Genomic DNA, 16,210 nt, shown 5'->3' with positions numbered 1-16,210 from the left:
TAAGGAACTCTTAATGAATAGATAACCATGTTACTATCTCTGAGGGGAAAACTAGAATGTTGGCAAAATCATCCTTTTAGGTTGGTATCACGCCAATGAATGATCAACTATCTCTGACAAATACCATTTTACTCATAGGAATGGAATAAACTACCCTTATGTAAATAAACAATCTGAATGCCATAGGAAAAGTTCGAATCCCTACCGGTAGCAGACATTCAAAAGGTTCGTTCAAATCTCCAGACCCCAAGGTCTACACTCTCGACTTGAGCAGGTGCACCAGGGGCTCTAAGGCTCCTGCCAAGATGTTGAGCAAGTCTGATTCCAACTAGAACTGGAGACAAGGGGGCGGGGCAGCAGCTCCTTTTCCCACAGGGACAGGTAGGCACCTCCCCCACCCTCACTGCCCCCTCCTTCCAGCTTCCTCGCTCACACCCACCCACACAGCCCTCTCTGTTCCCGGCTGGAGAGCCTTTTTCGGGCGCCAGCGGGCAGCAGTGGAGCCAGCCAGCAGAAGCCAAGCTGCAGGACTGGGCTGCGCAGGAGCTCTGCAGCTAGAAGCTGCAAGCTGGGAAGCACTCTCACGTTTCTTTAATACTTCTTTCTCTTATTAAACACTTCTTTCTTCTTGGCCGCCACAAGTTGGAAGAGCAGGGTGATTCAAATAATTGGCACAGAGGTTTCATTTCTGGCCCTTGAAGAAGTTCTGAGCAAGTCATTCAACGGCATCCACGGGGACAGGGCTCTTTCAGCTTCTGGTTCTGCTTCAGGCAGGCAGAGCCCTCTTGGAGCCAACCTGAAGCCGCAGGAGGAGTTGCTGTGGAAGTGATGGCACTGTCCAAATTCTGGACTAAGGTAGCATCTCTGGATAAGCAGGTAAGCATCCCCACTGGTTAAGTGTACCTCAAGGGCTTTCTGCTGGTCACCTAGATGAGACTAGAGTCTCCCCAGAAGTAAGTCTGCGTTTTCTAGCCAGGAAAGAAGGCGGGGCTGGTAGGAGAGAGCCCGTTTTTATCACAGGAAATTGTAGGAGACTGGAATGCAAGAATTTAATGTAAAAATATATATATTTGCATTACCGCGTGGGGATGACATGCGTAGGAACCAGGGACTTTTGTAGGAAATGGTTGCAGATTGGGGCTGGCTGTTGGGCGTCTGTGTTTTTACAGGAACTAAAACCAGAGCAAACCCTGACGTTTTTGAATAAACCTGTGAAGAGTCGGCAATGACGAGGTGTGATTCTGAAAATGTGCACAAAATCGTAAAGTGTATGTGTCTGAGAATTTCTGAGAAATGATGGGAGGAGCATTTACGGCTCTGACTTCAGTTGATTCCCCCACCCCCACCCATATTCAGTCCTCAGAAAGGGACCCAAAAACACTGATGGCCGTGGACTCGCATACACCAGGCGCAGCCGCACCCCGGATTTCAGCACTTCGGACAGAGCCCTCTCCTACTTCCACCCCAGCGGCTTTGAGCGGGAGGCTCTATGGAGCTCCCCGACAGCTACCTCTCTGTGGTGGGCGGTGACTCCTTGGGTTTGGCGAGACAGGGCTCTTGGACCTCAAAGACAAATATTTGTGAAGTTCAGCTTCTAACTGCTTCCTGTGACTACAGAAGGAAGGGGCGGAGTGCAAAGGTATCCTTCCAAGTTTCCGCAAATGCTGCAGCTAAACGAAGTGGCCTCCTCAGTTTGGGAGGGTGTATCGGAACTTTCCCAAGTACTTATCTTTATAAGTCGTTTACCATGTGCCAACACCCGGTGCCAAACGCTCTATATAGATTGTATAATTTTATATACTATAATAGTTCTGTTTGTATGCTATTTTTATTCCCATTTTTCAGTCAAGAAAAACTGAAGCAAAAGTGACTAAGAAGCTTGTCCAAGTTTATACAAACAGGGACTGTTACAACAGACAGAATCTTAAACTCCACCCCAGCCTGCACAAGAGGAATCATAAGCCTGAGCTTAATTCCCTTTGTGAAACAGCTCTGAACTGGAGGCTAGAGGGGACAGAATGAGATCAGAGTTATAGCACTATGCCTTTGAACAAAGTTAGTGCAAGTGTTTGAATTAAGGATCAGTGTTTGGGGCTGCAGTTCAGTTGGTAGGATGTTTGCCCAGCATGCTGAAAACCCTGGGTAAGACCCTCAGAATCTGTAAAACCAGGCATGGAGGCTGAATGGAGAGGAAGGCAGGAGGACCAGAAGCTCCTTTACATGTAATTTTGAGGATACATTGAGATATATGAGATTCTGTTTCGAAAATAAATAAATAATGAATTTAAAATGTTTACATTAGGATAGTGCTTCCCTGACAGAAAATCTCTCTCTCTCTCTCTCTCTCTCTCTCTCTCTCTCTCTCTCTCTGTGTGTGTGTGTGTGTGTGTGTGTGTGTGTGTGTTTGTGTGGTCACATTCGTTGAACTTTAATTATGGTTGGTGGAATTAGTGAGAGAGGAGCAGGTAGGTGTAAAATCTACAAGGCAGTTGGGCACAGTGCTATTATACTTGGGTTCAGAGCGGGGCAGGGTCCTATGGACAGTATGTGAGACAAGATCAATTCAGTGTAATAACCATTTAGGACTTTTAAAGCAGAACTTCTTTCAGAACATTCATATTTTAGCTATCACTTGATCTGTAGAACAACACTGTGAAGTAGGTGGGGCTTGGAGTTAGTCTACTCATTTGTCAGAAGGACACTTGTCCTGAATTCCAATTCCTTATGTACCTACCTAGAAACAGAGCTGAAATTCTAAGCAGCTCTTTGGCATCTTTGTTTTGCAGCCCTCCTCCCTCTGACTGGTACTTCCTCAGGAGCTTGACTTTGGCAATTTCAGCACTGCACATATTTAGATAGATAGTATTAGCATGTGACTTCTAAACTATTCTTGAATCAACTTAATAAATGTACATTAGTTATATTCTATTTTGGTTCAAATGATCTCAAAACCATCTTTAAAGAGTCACCAGATACCAGGCTTATTATATTCAGTAGTAGTTGAAAAAGTAGAGGAGAAACAAGATGAAACTATATCCAGAAAAAATGATTATAAAATGCTTATTTAAAAGTTCTAGAAGCATGCTTTGGGTTAGTAAAAGCGAAATTTACCTAAGCCATTTCAATAAGTCATTAATAATTTTGAAGATATACACAAATAGCTTATAGACCTTTCTCATTTGAATAATGATGCCTTTCAGGTTATTGAAATACCTGCTTATGTGACAAATGAGGAATGATAACTGGAAATGTGTTGGACCTGAGACTGAAGAGAGTAGCCATGAAGTGAATGATATCATGACATTACATCTTTGCCAAAGTGATTGCTAATTACATAATTTATGATGGCCCACATGATCATATGCACTTTAAACTTTCTGGGTAAGAAAGCCTCTGAATTTATTGTTTATTTGAGACTTCTAACAACTTTGAAGAGATCAGCAGTAGGAAGGGAGAGAAATGGCAAAACTGGATGGCCTTTGCTTTTGTGTAAACCCCTGATCCTATATGACCCAGATAAGTAATAATTGTATGAATGACTCTAGTTTAAGACTATAGAGAATGATAGGGTTTTTCATGCTGAGCCATGAGTAATCCTCCTCAACATATTCAAATACAATAATTAAAATATGCCAAGGGCTGAAGAGATGTCTCAGCAGTTAAGAACACATGTTCTTGTAGAGGACCTGGGTTCTATTCTCAGACCCTTTATGACACCTCACAGCCATTCCATATCCTCTTCTGACCTTCTTAGGTTCCTGGCATGCACATGGTATACAGACAAACATTCAAGCAAAACATTTATGCACAGAAAATAAACAAATCTAAAACATTTTAAAATGTCCTGCCAATCAAACAGGACATGATGACTGTGGACCACATGGCTCTCAGGCTTTTAATTTGTGGACACGGTCTGAAATACTCAGACCAACAACTTACAAAGAAATAGTAATGAATGATTCTAGGTTCAAAGAGAAAATGGCTCAAAGACTGTCATTTTTAGTTCCTACTTTTAAATCATGAAGAGTAAACAAGATGATGCTTCTGAGCTTACAAAGGGACATGAAATTCTATAGTTTTAAGGACAACAAAATAACAGAAAGACTTCAAGACAAAGATGGGGCACACTCTCCCTCTGCTGTGCCAAGCAAACAGTACATGATTAGCTTTTTGATGTTGGTAGTATTTAGTCTTCAGCATTTATTTTGTAGCCCTGATGCTTGAAAATCATGTTAGTCATCATCATAGTTATGTTAAGTAAGTTAAAATCTAAAGGGTCATCGAGATGCCTGTGTAATTGGCAGGAAAGGAGACAGCATCTGTCCTTGGCCTGGAACTCCCCAAATGGCCTAGCCTGCAGTTCTGGGAACACCAGAGATCTTCATGTCTCTACCTCCCCAGCACCAGTTTGCTAAGTATGTTTCACCACACCCTTCTTTTTCATAGGAGTTCTGGGTCTCAAACTCAGGTCCTCGTGTTTGCAAGGCAAGTGCTTTAGTGATGCACTTAGGGTGATGTCTTAAAGATAAAATCATGGCCCCTAGGGCAGCCAAGGTGATAGGATTTCAAAATTCAGAGGATATATCAGCTGTTTGCAGTGAGAGATACAAGTTTAGAGACCCCAGTAAGGTGTCCCCATCCTCCCAGAATTAGGTCTGCTTAGCAGTCATTTTGTGGGGCATAATAGAAGACAAATTTCAAATAAAAAACCCCAGGTTTTGGTTGACTGTGTCACTGTCAAGTGTATCACTGGCCAGTTCTGCCTTCCTGACTTGTCTCCAGCTTCACTCATCCTCAGCCTTTGTACTATGGTTTCCCCAATTCTCTTCTACTCCACAGGCTCTGACAGGGCCTCCCAGACTTCCGATCCATTCCTACCCTCTCACCAATGTTTACGTCACCCTTTCCCTTAAATATCTCTCCACTCTTTGATATTTCCACATACCAGCATCTTACTTTCAGGACCATAGTCTAAAGAATATTGCTGGTCCCACTAGTTAGCTCGCCACCCATGCCTGTGCCCCTTTACTCCTGACCTTCTACCACAAAGCTCTCTAAGGTTCTGTGCTATGCTATCCTATCCTTTATAACCCTAGGTGTAATGTCTTCCATATTTTGGTTCCAGAAACTCCCCCCCCTTCAAGGGCTATCCCAATTGTGTGTTCATTAGCCATCCTGTCTTAAACTATCCCTTCAGTTCCTCTTGGTACTCATTTCTCCCTGCTGTACATTCCTCTTATAGTCTTGGAATTACTATACCAAACTACAATTGTTTTACATAAAAGCGGAGAACATGGACTTTGAGGCGAGACTGTGGATTTGAATTCTAACCCTGCAACCTGCAACTTGGGTGATTTTAGATAAGTGGCTTTATCCCCCTGATGATGCCCAGTTTAAAATTCAATTTAAGAAAGAGATAACATTATTGTACATATCATGTTATTGTTGTAAGGGTTAAGTGGCAATGTATAAAAATATAATCTATTCAGCACATTGCTTGGTACATGGTAAGCATAACAAAAATTATTATTGTCTTTCTTCTAAATTGTAAATGCCTGCATTTCATAATCTCTTTATCTTCATACCTGATGTGAGTATACAGTCTTTGATGATGACTAAATGAACAAATAAGCAGATATCACTGATACTTTAGTCAAGACTTAGTTATAAATAACAGAAATTTTAACTCACACAATCAGAGACAAAAATCATACAAATTAACATTCATACAATTAAAATAAAAATCATAGAATTAACAAAGTCTTCTTTGTCCAACTCTCCTTTTAGCTTATTGGTTGGTTTATTCAGTTGCCATTATCTGGGAGGTAGTTGGGGCTAGACAGATGAAATGTACCTACATTCAAGAAGTTAGCTTACCTGACCTTTCTGGTAGGATATCTCAGTCTTCCTCATAAAGCAGCTGGGTTCCAAGAGGGAACATGTAGATATTGCAAGACCTATGAAGGCTTTGCTCAAAAGTGACAGTGTTATTTTGCCTGTTTTACTGGCCAACTCTTCACACATATACAAGGACAAGAGAATTTTGTAGCCATGGCTTATGGTCTACCACAAGTATCAATCTAGGCATGGGATGACTGGGTCAAGATGTAGGCTTTAATTTAGTATAATGGTAGCTATTTATACCCCAGCAGGTTCTTGTTGGGCTCTGACTTCCTGCCTCCTTTGAGTTACTATTCTGTGCAACATTGAGTGGTACCTTATGCTTTGATTTGAGTTTCTTGAGTAGTAATGAGGCTGAGTACTTTTGATGATCACGTAAAGCTCATGGGTCATTTGTGTATCCTCTTTTGGAGGAAGTGATTTGGAGGAGTTCTTTATATAGTCTAGATATGAGTCATTGTAATTTTATTCAACTTTCCCCCTTGGATCTTGATTGATTTTTTCCCTTGATTACAAAGGAAGTAGCATTTGAGCCGATGTTTGGATGTTGATGAATAATTAAAGAAGAGCAGGGAGTCCTTATAGTTAGAAACGAGAGCAGTGCCAGGAGGGGGAGAAGTGGGCATATTTAAGAAACGGTGACATTTGAAGGTAAGCAGAATGTGAGAAGAGCTTGCATTGCAGGGGATGACTCTGGAAGGTGAGTTGGGATCAGAGGAAGAAGGGCTTCTGTGATGAAGTGAGGAGAAGTGTTTTCATTGGTTAATGCTCAGAAATTTTGCTTTTGGACTCCAGAGCATTGAGACTAAGAAGTTTATTGAATATTGAATAATTCAAGACTTTAACATAGCCATCATAGGAAGCACACCATTAAGGAGATATTTATAATAGCAGGAGAGTGAGAGAGAAACACACACACACACACACACACACAGAGAGAGAGAGAGAGAGAGAGAGAGAGAGAGAGAGAGAGAGAGAGATTGAGAGAGGAAGGAGCTAAAGATCAATAGGGTAGTAAAGGAAAAGGGAATGAGATGAGGAAGGATATAGAAATATAGACATGTTGATATATCAACCTCTCATAGAAACATATGCACAATGGCAGGAGGTATCTTCTCAGCATCTTCTGTATAATGCATCTGAAGCAGTGGGAATGCACCGAAGCAGGGAGATAAAGACATGGCTGTTGCTGCTGTTACTTTTAAAGGAGATCACTTTCAGGAGTTAGGATGGATGGATGGAATCTCTTCCTCTTAATGTGGTATGGTATGGTATGGTGATGGTGTGTGTGTGTGTGTGTGTGTGTGTGTGTGTGTGTGTGTGTGTTCATGTGTGTGCATGAGTATGGAGAGGCCATAGGTCAATCTTGGGTGTTATTCCTAAGGAGACAGCCATTTTTTTGAGACAATGTCTCTCACTAGAATCTGAGGTTCATCAATTAGGCTAGGATGGCTCACCACCAAGCCTTAGAGATCCTTCTGTTGTTATCTCCCCATTTCTAGGATTACAAGTGTGCTTTACCATGTCCATCCTTTTAAATGTGTTATGGTGATTGAATTCAGGCCCTCCTGCTTGTATGATTGAGATTCATATGACTTATGAATTAAAGTTTATTTTAAATGTGCATCTATGTTTCAACTTCAGCCAAGAAAGCTTTGTCTTCAAATTCTTTTTTTTTTTTTTTTTCGAGACAGGGTTTCTCTGTGTAGTCCTGTAGTCCTGGCTGTCCTGGAACTCACTCTGTAGACCAGGCTAGCCTTGAACTCTCGAACTCAGAAATCCACCTGCCTCTGCCCCCAAGTGCTAGGATTAAAGGCATGCGCCACCACCACCTGGCTGTCTTCAAATTCTATAAACAAACAAACAAAACAGAAGCTAAGAAGCCATTGCTTTGAGTGGTACTGGACAAGAAAGAATGTTGTAGGTCAGATAAGGAGGAAACCACAGGTCACCAGTTCAGTAGGAGCTAGATACCCAGAATGTACACATGGAGGTTGTCATTGCAGACATTAGTCAATGTAATTGTTATCCATAGGCTGGCCAGGGCATAGAGGCTGGCATGCCCATCCCTCACTATTTGTAAAATGCATCTCAAGCATCCAGCGTGGAAGTTCTGAGTCCATGGACTAGACAACTCATATGAAAGGAAAAGGATAGAAAACTTGATTGTGACAAACTTTGGTGGAAGAAAGTGTTTTTTGTGAATAAAATTCAACACCAGTCTTCATTCTCTGCCATGTAGCATTTCAACGAGAAGGATGGCATTGTGGGAGCTACTGTAAATTAGGCAAATGAGAATTCTGACATCTGCTAGAAAAGTGGGGATTAGAGCCTGAAAAAGGATAGTTATAGTGACTTTATGTTATATATTTGTTGCAGCTTTCTTTTTTTAAAGATTTATTTATTTTTTATTTATATGAGTACACACTGCAGCTATCTTCAGACACACACTAGAAGAGTGCATCGAATCATATTACTGATGGTTCTGAGCCACCATGTGGTTGTTGGGAATTGAACTCAGGACCTCTGGCAGAGCAGTCAGTCCTCTTAACCACTGAGCCATCTCTCCAGCCCTTGTTGCAGCTTTCTTTCGATGATCATAGTGATACATATTTATTTTAGGAACACAACAGAAAGGAAAAAAAATGGAATCCCTCCCTAGGCTTATTATTAACTAAAATACTGATCAACATGTTGGTGTCTTTCCTACTAGCTTTTTGGATGCACATCAGTAACAATGCCTTTAATTATTATTTGTGAAGTAGCCTACTCATTATATGTGAATCACTGCTAAATGCCAAGGATCCAACAGTGAAAAATAAAACAGATATGAATGTTTATTTCCTAAAGGAACTTAGAGCTCTATATTTGTGTTAATGGAGTAGTCAACACAACCATATCTTGCATTTAAAAAATAGTTACTGTGCACTTGACATTTTGCTAATTGCTTTTCATATGGCCAGATTGTGTGTTTGTGTGTGTTTACATATGTTTTAGACTTATTCTTTTATTTTATGTGTGTGAGTGTTTTGCCTTTATGTATGTATCTGTATCAGGTGTGTCCCTAGGTCCTATGGACATCAAAGGATACTGGGCTCCCTGGAACTGGACTTATGGATTACTGTGAGCTATCAAGTAGGTTCTGGAATTCAAACCAGGGTCTTCTGAAAAAGTAACACATATTCTTACCTACTGAGCCAATGCTATAACCCCTGACCAAGTGTTTTGTATACACTATCTGAAGAAATCTTCAGAATAACCCTAGGAGGTAAGTCACTACTGTTTTCACCCCCATTATAGATGAGAAAACTCACTCATAGGCATTAGATAACCTAGTTCAGGCAGCACTGCTTAGAATCAGACTGGGACATGATTGTACCTAGACTTTGAGATAATCATTCTGCATAGAATAGCAGTAAATCAATGCTTTCCCCTTTTCTTCTCTTGCTAGGTCTGATTTCCCCTGTGGCTCAGAGATCCTAAGTTATAGCCACCATGATGGATGATGACACTGAGTTGAGGACTGATGGAAACTCTCTCTTAAAAGCTGTGTGGCTAGGAAGGCTTCGGTTGACCAGACTCCTCTTAGAAGGGGGAGCTTACATCAATGAAAGCAATGACAAAGGAGAAACAGCTCTCATGGTGGCATGCATTACCAAACATGTGGACCAGCAAAGTATTAGCAAGTCTAAGATGGTAAAGTATCTGTTGGACAACAGGGCAGATCCCAATATCCAGGATAAGTCTGGTAAGACTGCGCTCATCCATGCTTGCATCAGAAGGGCTGGTGGAGAAGTGGTGTCTTTACTGCTGGAGAATGGAGCAGACCCCAGTCTTGAAGATCGAACTGGGGCCTCGGCTCTGGTTTACGCAATAAATGCAGATGACAAGGATGCACTGAAGCATCTCCTTGATGCCTGCAAAGCCAAAGGTAAGGAAGTGATTATTATAACAACAGACAAATCATCTTCAGGCACCAAAACCACCAAGCAGTATCTCAATGTCCCTCCATCACCCAAAGTGGAAGATAGACAGTCACCACCACTGTGTGCAACTCCTTCTGACATTGAACTGAAGGCTTCTGGCCTGGGATCTCCACTCAGTGAGAAGGATGATGACTTCTTCATCAAAAGTGGCTGTAGTTCTTCTAAGGTCCTTAATGAGCCTGGATCACCCACCAGGAAAGTGTCTAGCCTCAAAAGGGCCCGTTTGCCCCAACTGAAGCGACTCCAGTCTGAACCCTGGGGCTTGATTGCTCCCTCTGTGCTGGCAGCCGCTGCTCGCCAGGATGAAACCCATGGCACAAGCACAGACAATGAGGTCATCAGGAGCATCAATGACATGACCTTCCCTAAAAGGGGGCCCCTCTCCAGAGCCAACAGCATTGACAGTAAAGATCCCACCCTCTTCCCCACAGTCCAGGAACAAGTTCTGAAGGTTTCAGCTTCAACACCTGCTTCGTGGAAAGCAGCTTATGAGAAAGGCCAGGCTCCCCACCCACGCCTGGCCCGGAGAGGAACGCTTCCTGTTGACCAAGAGAAGGGTGGGATGTGTCCACCAGGATCTTCAACTCTGAAAGATCCAGCATCTCTCAAGCTGTTGGAAAGTGACCTCTATGACTTAGATATACAGGCAGGAGGTGACCCACCCAACTCTATATCCCTTGAGTCAGGCAAAGGATCTTTAGATAGAAAGAAGCTCAACAGCTCCCACTTGTCTCTTTTCCATGGCTCCCGGGAGTCCCTGGATGCTGTGCCAAGCACATCTCCCAGCTCAGTTCGTCGCAGGCCACCTCATCTTCTAGAAAGAAGAGGTTCTGGAACTCTCTTACTAGACCGCATTGCTCACACGAGGCCTGGCTTTCTGCCCCCTTTAAATGTGAATTTAAATCCACCTATCCCAGATATTAGAGCCAGCAGCAAACCAGCTTCCCCACTTGCTAGTGGCTTAAAATCTATGGTTCCTGTTGCTCCAAATTCACCAAAGAGAGTTGACTTGAGAAGTAAAAAGAAACTCCTACGAAGGCATTCTATGCAGATTGAACAGATGAAGCAGCTGTCTGACTTTGAAGAAATCATGGCTTAGAACCCTTTAAAAACAGTTCCCCAAGTCGTAATCCTTATAACAAAGAAGGAACCCAATTTAGAGCAAAACATCCCCATAGCTTCCCTTCACCCTAATCATGATGTGTGGCAATATCAGAAAACATGGTGACAGAGTGTAAGAGCTTCTGAGCCAAACCCATGGGTTATTTGAGAGTGTCCCTTTTGAGATGTCCCCTGGGTATTACTGCTGCTGCTGCTGTTGTGCATACTAAAAAGAGCTCAGGTTAACTGGACTTTGGAGATGAAGTTACAGGAATAAAATATATTCTCCAAAGGAAATACACCTTTGCAGTTGGAAAGTAACCATGCAATTTTAATGGTTAATATTTTCTGCCAGAAAAGCAGAGAACATAGACTTAAAATATGAGGTTGTATTTGGAATATGTCATTTGTAGTCTATAAAGTGCCTAAGAAGAAAATGAAGTTTTCATATTTTCTGGAATGTGGAAAAACTCAAAACACCCCAAACTACTATATCTGAACACCTGGGTTCTATATGATGAAGGAGAAGCAAAGTGTTCCCTTGTAGAAGAGGTTTTAGCATGCAGGTCCCACCTCTTGCTATGCTGTGAACATTGCCAAGAAGTAGGGACCATTCAGATTCCTTACTAATATTTTTATTCGCATTCTAATCTCAATGTGCCATAAATCTCCAAATACCACAACTGATGTGCAACAATAGTTGATAACTCAGAGATGAGCCTTCCTCAAGAAATAAAACCAGAGGCATCACAAAGACTCCATGATAAAACTGTGTAGAGCACCCCTTTAGGAAAAAAAACACCCATAATTAACTAAGTTGGACTAAAATATGATATAATTGACCCAACTGACATTTACAAATGTCTCCTGTTTTACAAAAACAGTTTGGGAGAGATTTATGGAAAGCATAATGATAAACGACCATGAGATGTGTACAGATTAAACAGTATAGTGGGTGACTCTTCAGCTGGGGGCAGCAGGAACCAGTTCTAGTTTTAAGCCTAAACATTTAGTGTGTGTGTGTGTGTGTGTGTGTGTGTGTGTGTGTGTGTGTGTGTGAACCATCATTCTTTTTTTCTTCAGTGATCCGAGTAATTTTAGGACAAGCTGGTTTCCTCTTTACCTGCATCATCTAGGTGGTGGAGGACTTATGTAAAGCACCTCTACAGTTCTTTCAAGGCATGAGCAAAACCCACAGAAGAGGGGGTTAGCACATTTGGCGTAATGTAGATACACTCTAAGTGTGAAGAGTCCTAGTCTTCCCCCATTTATTTTTCCTCTCATGCTGTGGAGACCCCATTTGTTTGCTTTTTTGGTGGTTAAGAAGCTGAGGTGTCTCTGTAGATAGCATCATGCAGAGGAGTCATGATGAGGGCTTACATCTCAGCCTTTTCTAGTATTTGAGTTTAGGGAAGTGGCAGTACTACCTCAAGTTTCTGTTATATCAATTATGAAAGGAGATTCACAATGTGTATAAAGCTGTGCTAAGGATTAAATAATGAAGCATATAGAAGTGTCAGATTATGTGCCTGGCATGGGTATAAATAATTAAATAATAGATAGCTACTCTTTAAGTTATTTCTTGAGATCCTGGAAATCTCAAAAATCACAAGCAGTAAATGATGCCCTATACAAAACAGTCAAGCTTATGAAAAAGATTCCAGTGTCTTCATGAGACCCTCAGTGATTCTATAAATATCAATTCCTAAAAATTCATTAGTCACATAAAACAATTGCCACAAAAGCTATGTATCTTTCATATCTCTATAAGATCATATTATAGAAATTTATCTATATATTTCAAAACATTTGTTAGTAATATTTTTAAACAAAATGAAACACTTATTTTTTTTAAATGAATTCCTTTAAGACAACTGCTTACTGGATCTTAGAGCTTTTTTGAATCACTGGGTTGGTAACTGTTATGGGGTGTATGCCCTAGGCATTGTGGAGTGAGAAAAAATATCCTTGGTACTACTCAGTAGATGACAGTCACACACACACACACACACACACACACACACACACACACACACACAAATTATGACAACTAGAAAGACTCTAGATATCTCCAGATGCCTCCTGGCAACAATAGTGCCCTGGTTGCTCACCAATGCTTTTAAGAAATATAGTATATAATAGAAATATGCCATGAACCACAAAGCAAATTGGAGGCGTGGCCTTCAGAATTCTTAGCAAATGCACACCAACAGGAGTATTAAAGATTTTGTACTTTGCAGAAAAGGAAGCATATTAGAAGCAAAATACACTAAGTGGTGAAGGTCAGGGGCTATATGAACTTGGTTTAGTGTGAAAATCCTTTAAACGTTCCAGAACTGTTGAGTAGTTCTCACCAAGTAGACATGGTTACAGACAAATAACAACTCTGAATGCATGAAAGAGAGAATCCTAGCAATAACGACTGGTTTCATCATATTACCACACACACCACTACACATTTCAGGTACACTTTAATCTATAATTAATTCTAATTGGGAACTAACCTCTGCTAGTTGTATCTAGCTGTGAGGATATGAAGACACTACATTAGAAATTTCCCTATGCCTTTAGCTAAGAGTGGGAAGCCTGATTTGTCGTAAGTAGTAATTGTGGTTCATTTGTATTAGTTAGCTTAGGTGAAATACCAAATGAGAAATTGCTCATTCAGAGTAGTCAGTCCATTCGCAAAAAAGATAAGAACAGATATTTTTACGCCGGTGTCAGTCAGTTGTGACCTTCCCATCAGCCTTTCTCTAGATAATCATCAGGGCAGTGGCTTGTCTCATCACTTCCTGGTGATGTATTAGTCAAGCTTGACTGTCCTAAGCTAGCATGATGGCCAGATTACTGCATCCCTGGTCATGCCTAAATAAGTAATCTTGTCCACGTCAATGAACTTCACAGAAATGCTTTTAAAAATTGTCTTAAATCCATACATGCTTTCTAGTCAGATTAGCATTTCCCTTTGGAATCTAGTCACTCTAAACATCAGCTTCAAACTATGGTTTTAGTAAGCTATCCACTTAAGTGTCTGGATTGTTCCTAAATATAATTTAGAAAGTGAGCCTGGAGTTTAAAGTCTAGAATTTTCGTTTAATTTCTAGGTATTCCAAAGCCTTTGCTTTTTGTTTTTTGTTTGTTTGTTTTTAAAGACAAACTACTGTTGATTCTCTTAGAACTTTGTCAGTAGATGGTACTTTGCCTTTGCAGGTTGTATGTGACATTAGATGGCACCTTGTACATACAGGTTATATGTAACCTTAGATGCACCTTGCACATGCAGGTTGTATGTGACCTTCCTGTTTTGTGTTTGTTGGTGCCTGTGAGGTAGCCTATGCTGCCTGACCTGGTTCTCTACAGTGCTCTGTCCTAGTCTCAAGCAGAGGATTGTGCAAACTTGTATCCAAGTCCGTGCAATGAAATCATTTAGATGTTCCTAAGATGTCAATAAAAGATGTATTACAATCCTTCAATACATATGACGTTTCACTTTTTCGCCAGAGATGTTTCAAGGGTATGTATTATCTCTCTACATTTTATTTCTTATCTTTTAAAGACAGAATCTCACTATGCTTGGGCTGGAATATGGTCTTTAAGATGATATTGCCAGGATCTTCCAGCGACATCAGCTTCAGCAGATCCTCAATATTTTTCAATCACACAATTTGAAAAACAAACTAAGTTTTGTGAATGTTATGGTTGGTTTCTCTCATTTGAGAGAAGAATTCAATCAATGAGATTGTGTGTTGCCACTTTTGAAGATAAAGGCTTGACCCTGTTGCTTAGGGCTCTCAGGATTGCGTGCATCCCCTCAGTGATGGTAGCCCAGACTGATAGTTGCTTCACATTCCTCTCTGGGTTCTGTAAGATTTTTTTTCTGTTAGCTCTCATTCAAGATTAGGAAGAAGTATAAAATGAACTACTTGGAATATTTCCCTTATCCTGTAAATATTAGTGTTTGGTGACTCTTTGGACACTGCTAGACTTTGCAATGATTATCATCCATGACACAAAAATAAAGTTAGTCAACAAATGGAGGGTGGAGAGAGGAAGCTCTCTATGTCACACCATTTCTGTAATGACATATGATGGAAATTTATCTAAATCTTCAAAAGAGTTGTTAGTAATATTTATAAACAAAGCAAAGTGCTTATTAAAATTTTATTCCTTTAAAGCAAGTGATTACTGGATCTCAGACTAGTTTTAACCTTTTTTTCTCCAGTTCTGCAGTTGGGAAAGGGAACCTAATATTGCTCACAAATCCTTTGAGACAAGAGATTATGAGTGACAGGACTGGAAGAGGAGAAAATCCTGGGGTATATGGCAGAAGCAATGAGTATCTAGGCTAAACTGGCTCACCGTGAAGGCAGGGTGCATTCCTGAGACAGATAAAAAGCTTGGGACCCAAATAGAAGCTTGGGTCCAATAAATACAAACTGCTCTTTTCCAGAGTGAAAGTGTACAGAGAAATGGTTACATGGTCAAGCTTGGTGGGAAGACATCTCTGATGGCTAATCTTGATTGTCAACTTGATAAGACTATGAAACACTCGAGAGATTAGTAAGGCTCGTCTTCAGGTATATCTGTGAGGACTTTTTCAGGGAAGGTCAAACAGAGACAAGCTGCTCTGAATGTGGGTTGTACCATTCCCACAGGCTTTGGCCAAGGAGGCTAGATGATGTAAAAGATGATTCCTGATGTGACTGCTGTGCTTCACCACGCCCTCCCCAGTGATGGACTGCAACCTCCAAAACTATGAATCAAAACAAATTCTTCTTCCCTTAACTTGTTTACTCAGATATTTGGTCATCGTGACCTAGACAATCCCTTCAAAGCGACTTTCATCTCAGATGACTCTAAGCTGAGTCAAGTTGACAATTAAAGCTGATTAAGATAGCATAAAAGCATGGGATCTTAACTGCTTAAATTGCCAGGAAAAGATGTTTACAAAGTAAAGAATGAACCTGATGAAATAAAAGTAAATAAATACTGCACTAGAGTCTGCCTGAGAGCTTTCACTGAGCTCCTTAGCAGAATGTGAGAATGTGATTATGTCAGCTTGTGTTTGTGTGTGTGTGTGTGTGTGTAGTGGGGCATGAGAAATATCTGAGAGAAGCTATTTAAAGGGAGAAAGAATAATTTCAGCTGATGTCTTCAATGTATCGCTGTCTGACTTTATTGCTTTTAGAGTGTGATGAGACACAGCAGCCTGGTGGGGAGCA

General features: G+C 40.9%; 1 protein-coding gene across 1 annotated transcript; it reads left to right on the top strand.

Annotated features, from left to right (window-relative positions):
* The first annotated feature begins 477 nt into the window (after positions 1-477).
* On the top strand, positions 478-11,415 carry Ankrd34c (ankyrin repeat domain 34C). The gene is made up of 2 exons (XM_028758987.1): positions 478-876; positions 9,353-11,415. The coding sequence occupies exon 2, from the start codon at positions 9,397-9,399 to the stop codon at positions 10,984-10,986; it is 1,590 nt and encodes a 529-aa protein (XP_028614820.1). The 5' UTR covers positions 478-876; positions 9,353-9,396; the 3' UTR covers positions 10,987-11,415.
* Positions 11,416-16,210: the final 4,795 nt, after the last annotated feature.

This window comes from Grammomys surdaster, unplaced genomic scaffold (genome assembly GCF_004785775.1).
Source record: "Grammomys surdaster isolate TR1022 unplaced genomic scaffold, NIH_TR_1.0 126248, whole genome shotgun sequence".
Lineage (NCBI taxonomy): Eukaryota > Metazoa > Chordata > Mammalia > Rodentia > Muridae > Grammomys > Grammomys surdaster.
Note: the sequence above shows the minus strand (reverse complement) of the source record. Positions and strands in the feature narration are given on the sequence as shown.

What these genes read in the sequence shown, in the direction of transcription:
- Ankrd34c (XM_028758987.1), top strand. Translation starts at nt 9,397, where the DNA reads ATGATGGATGATGACACTGAGTTGAGGACTGATGGAAACTCTCTCTTA.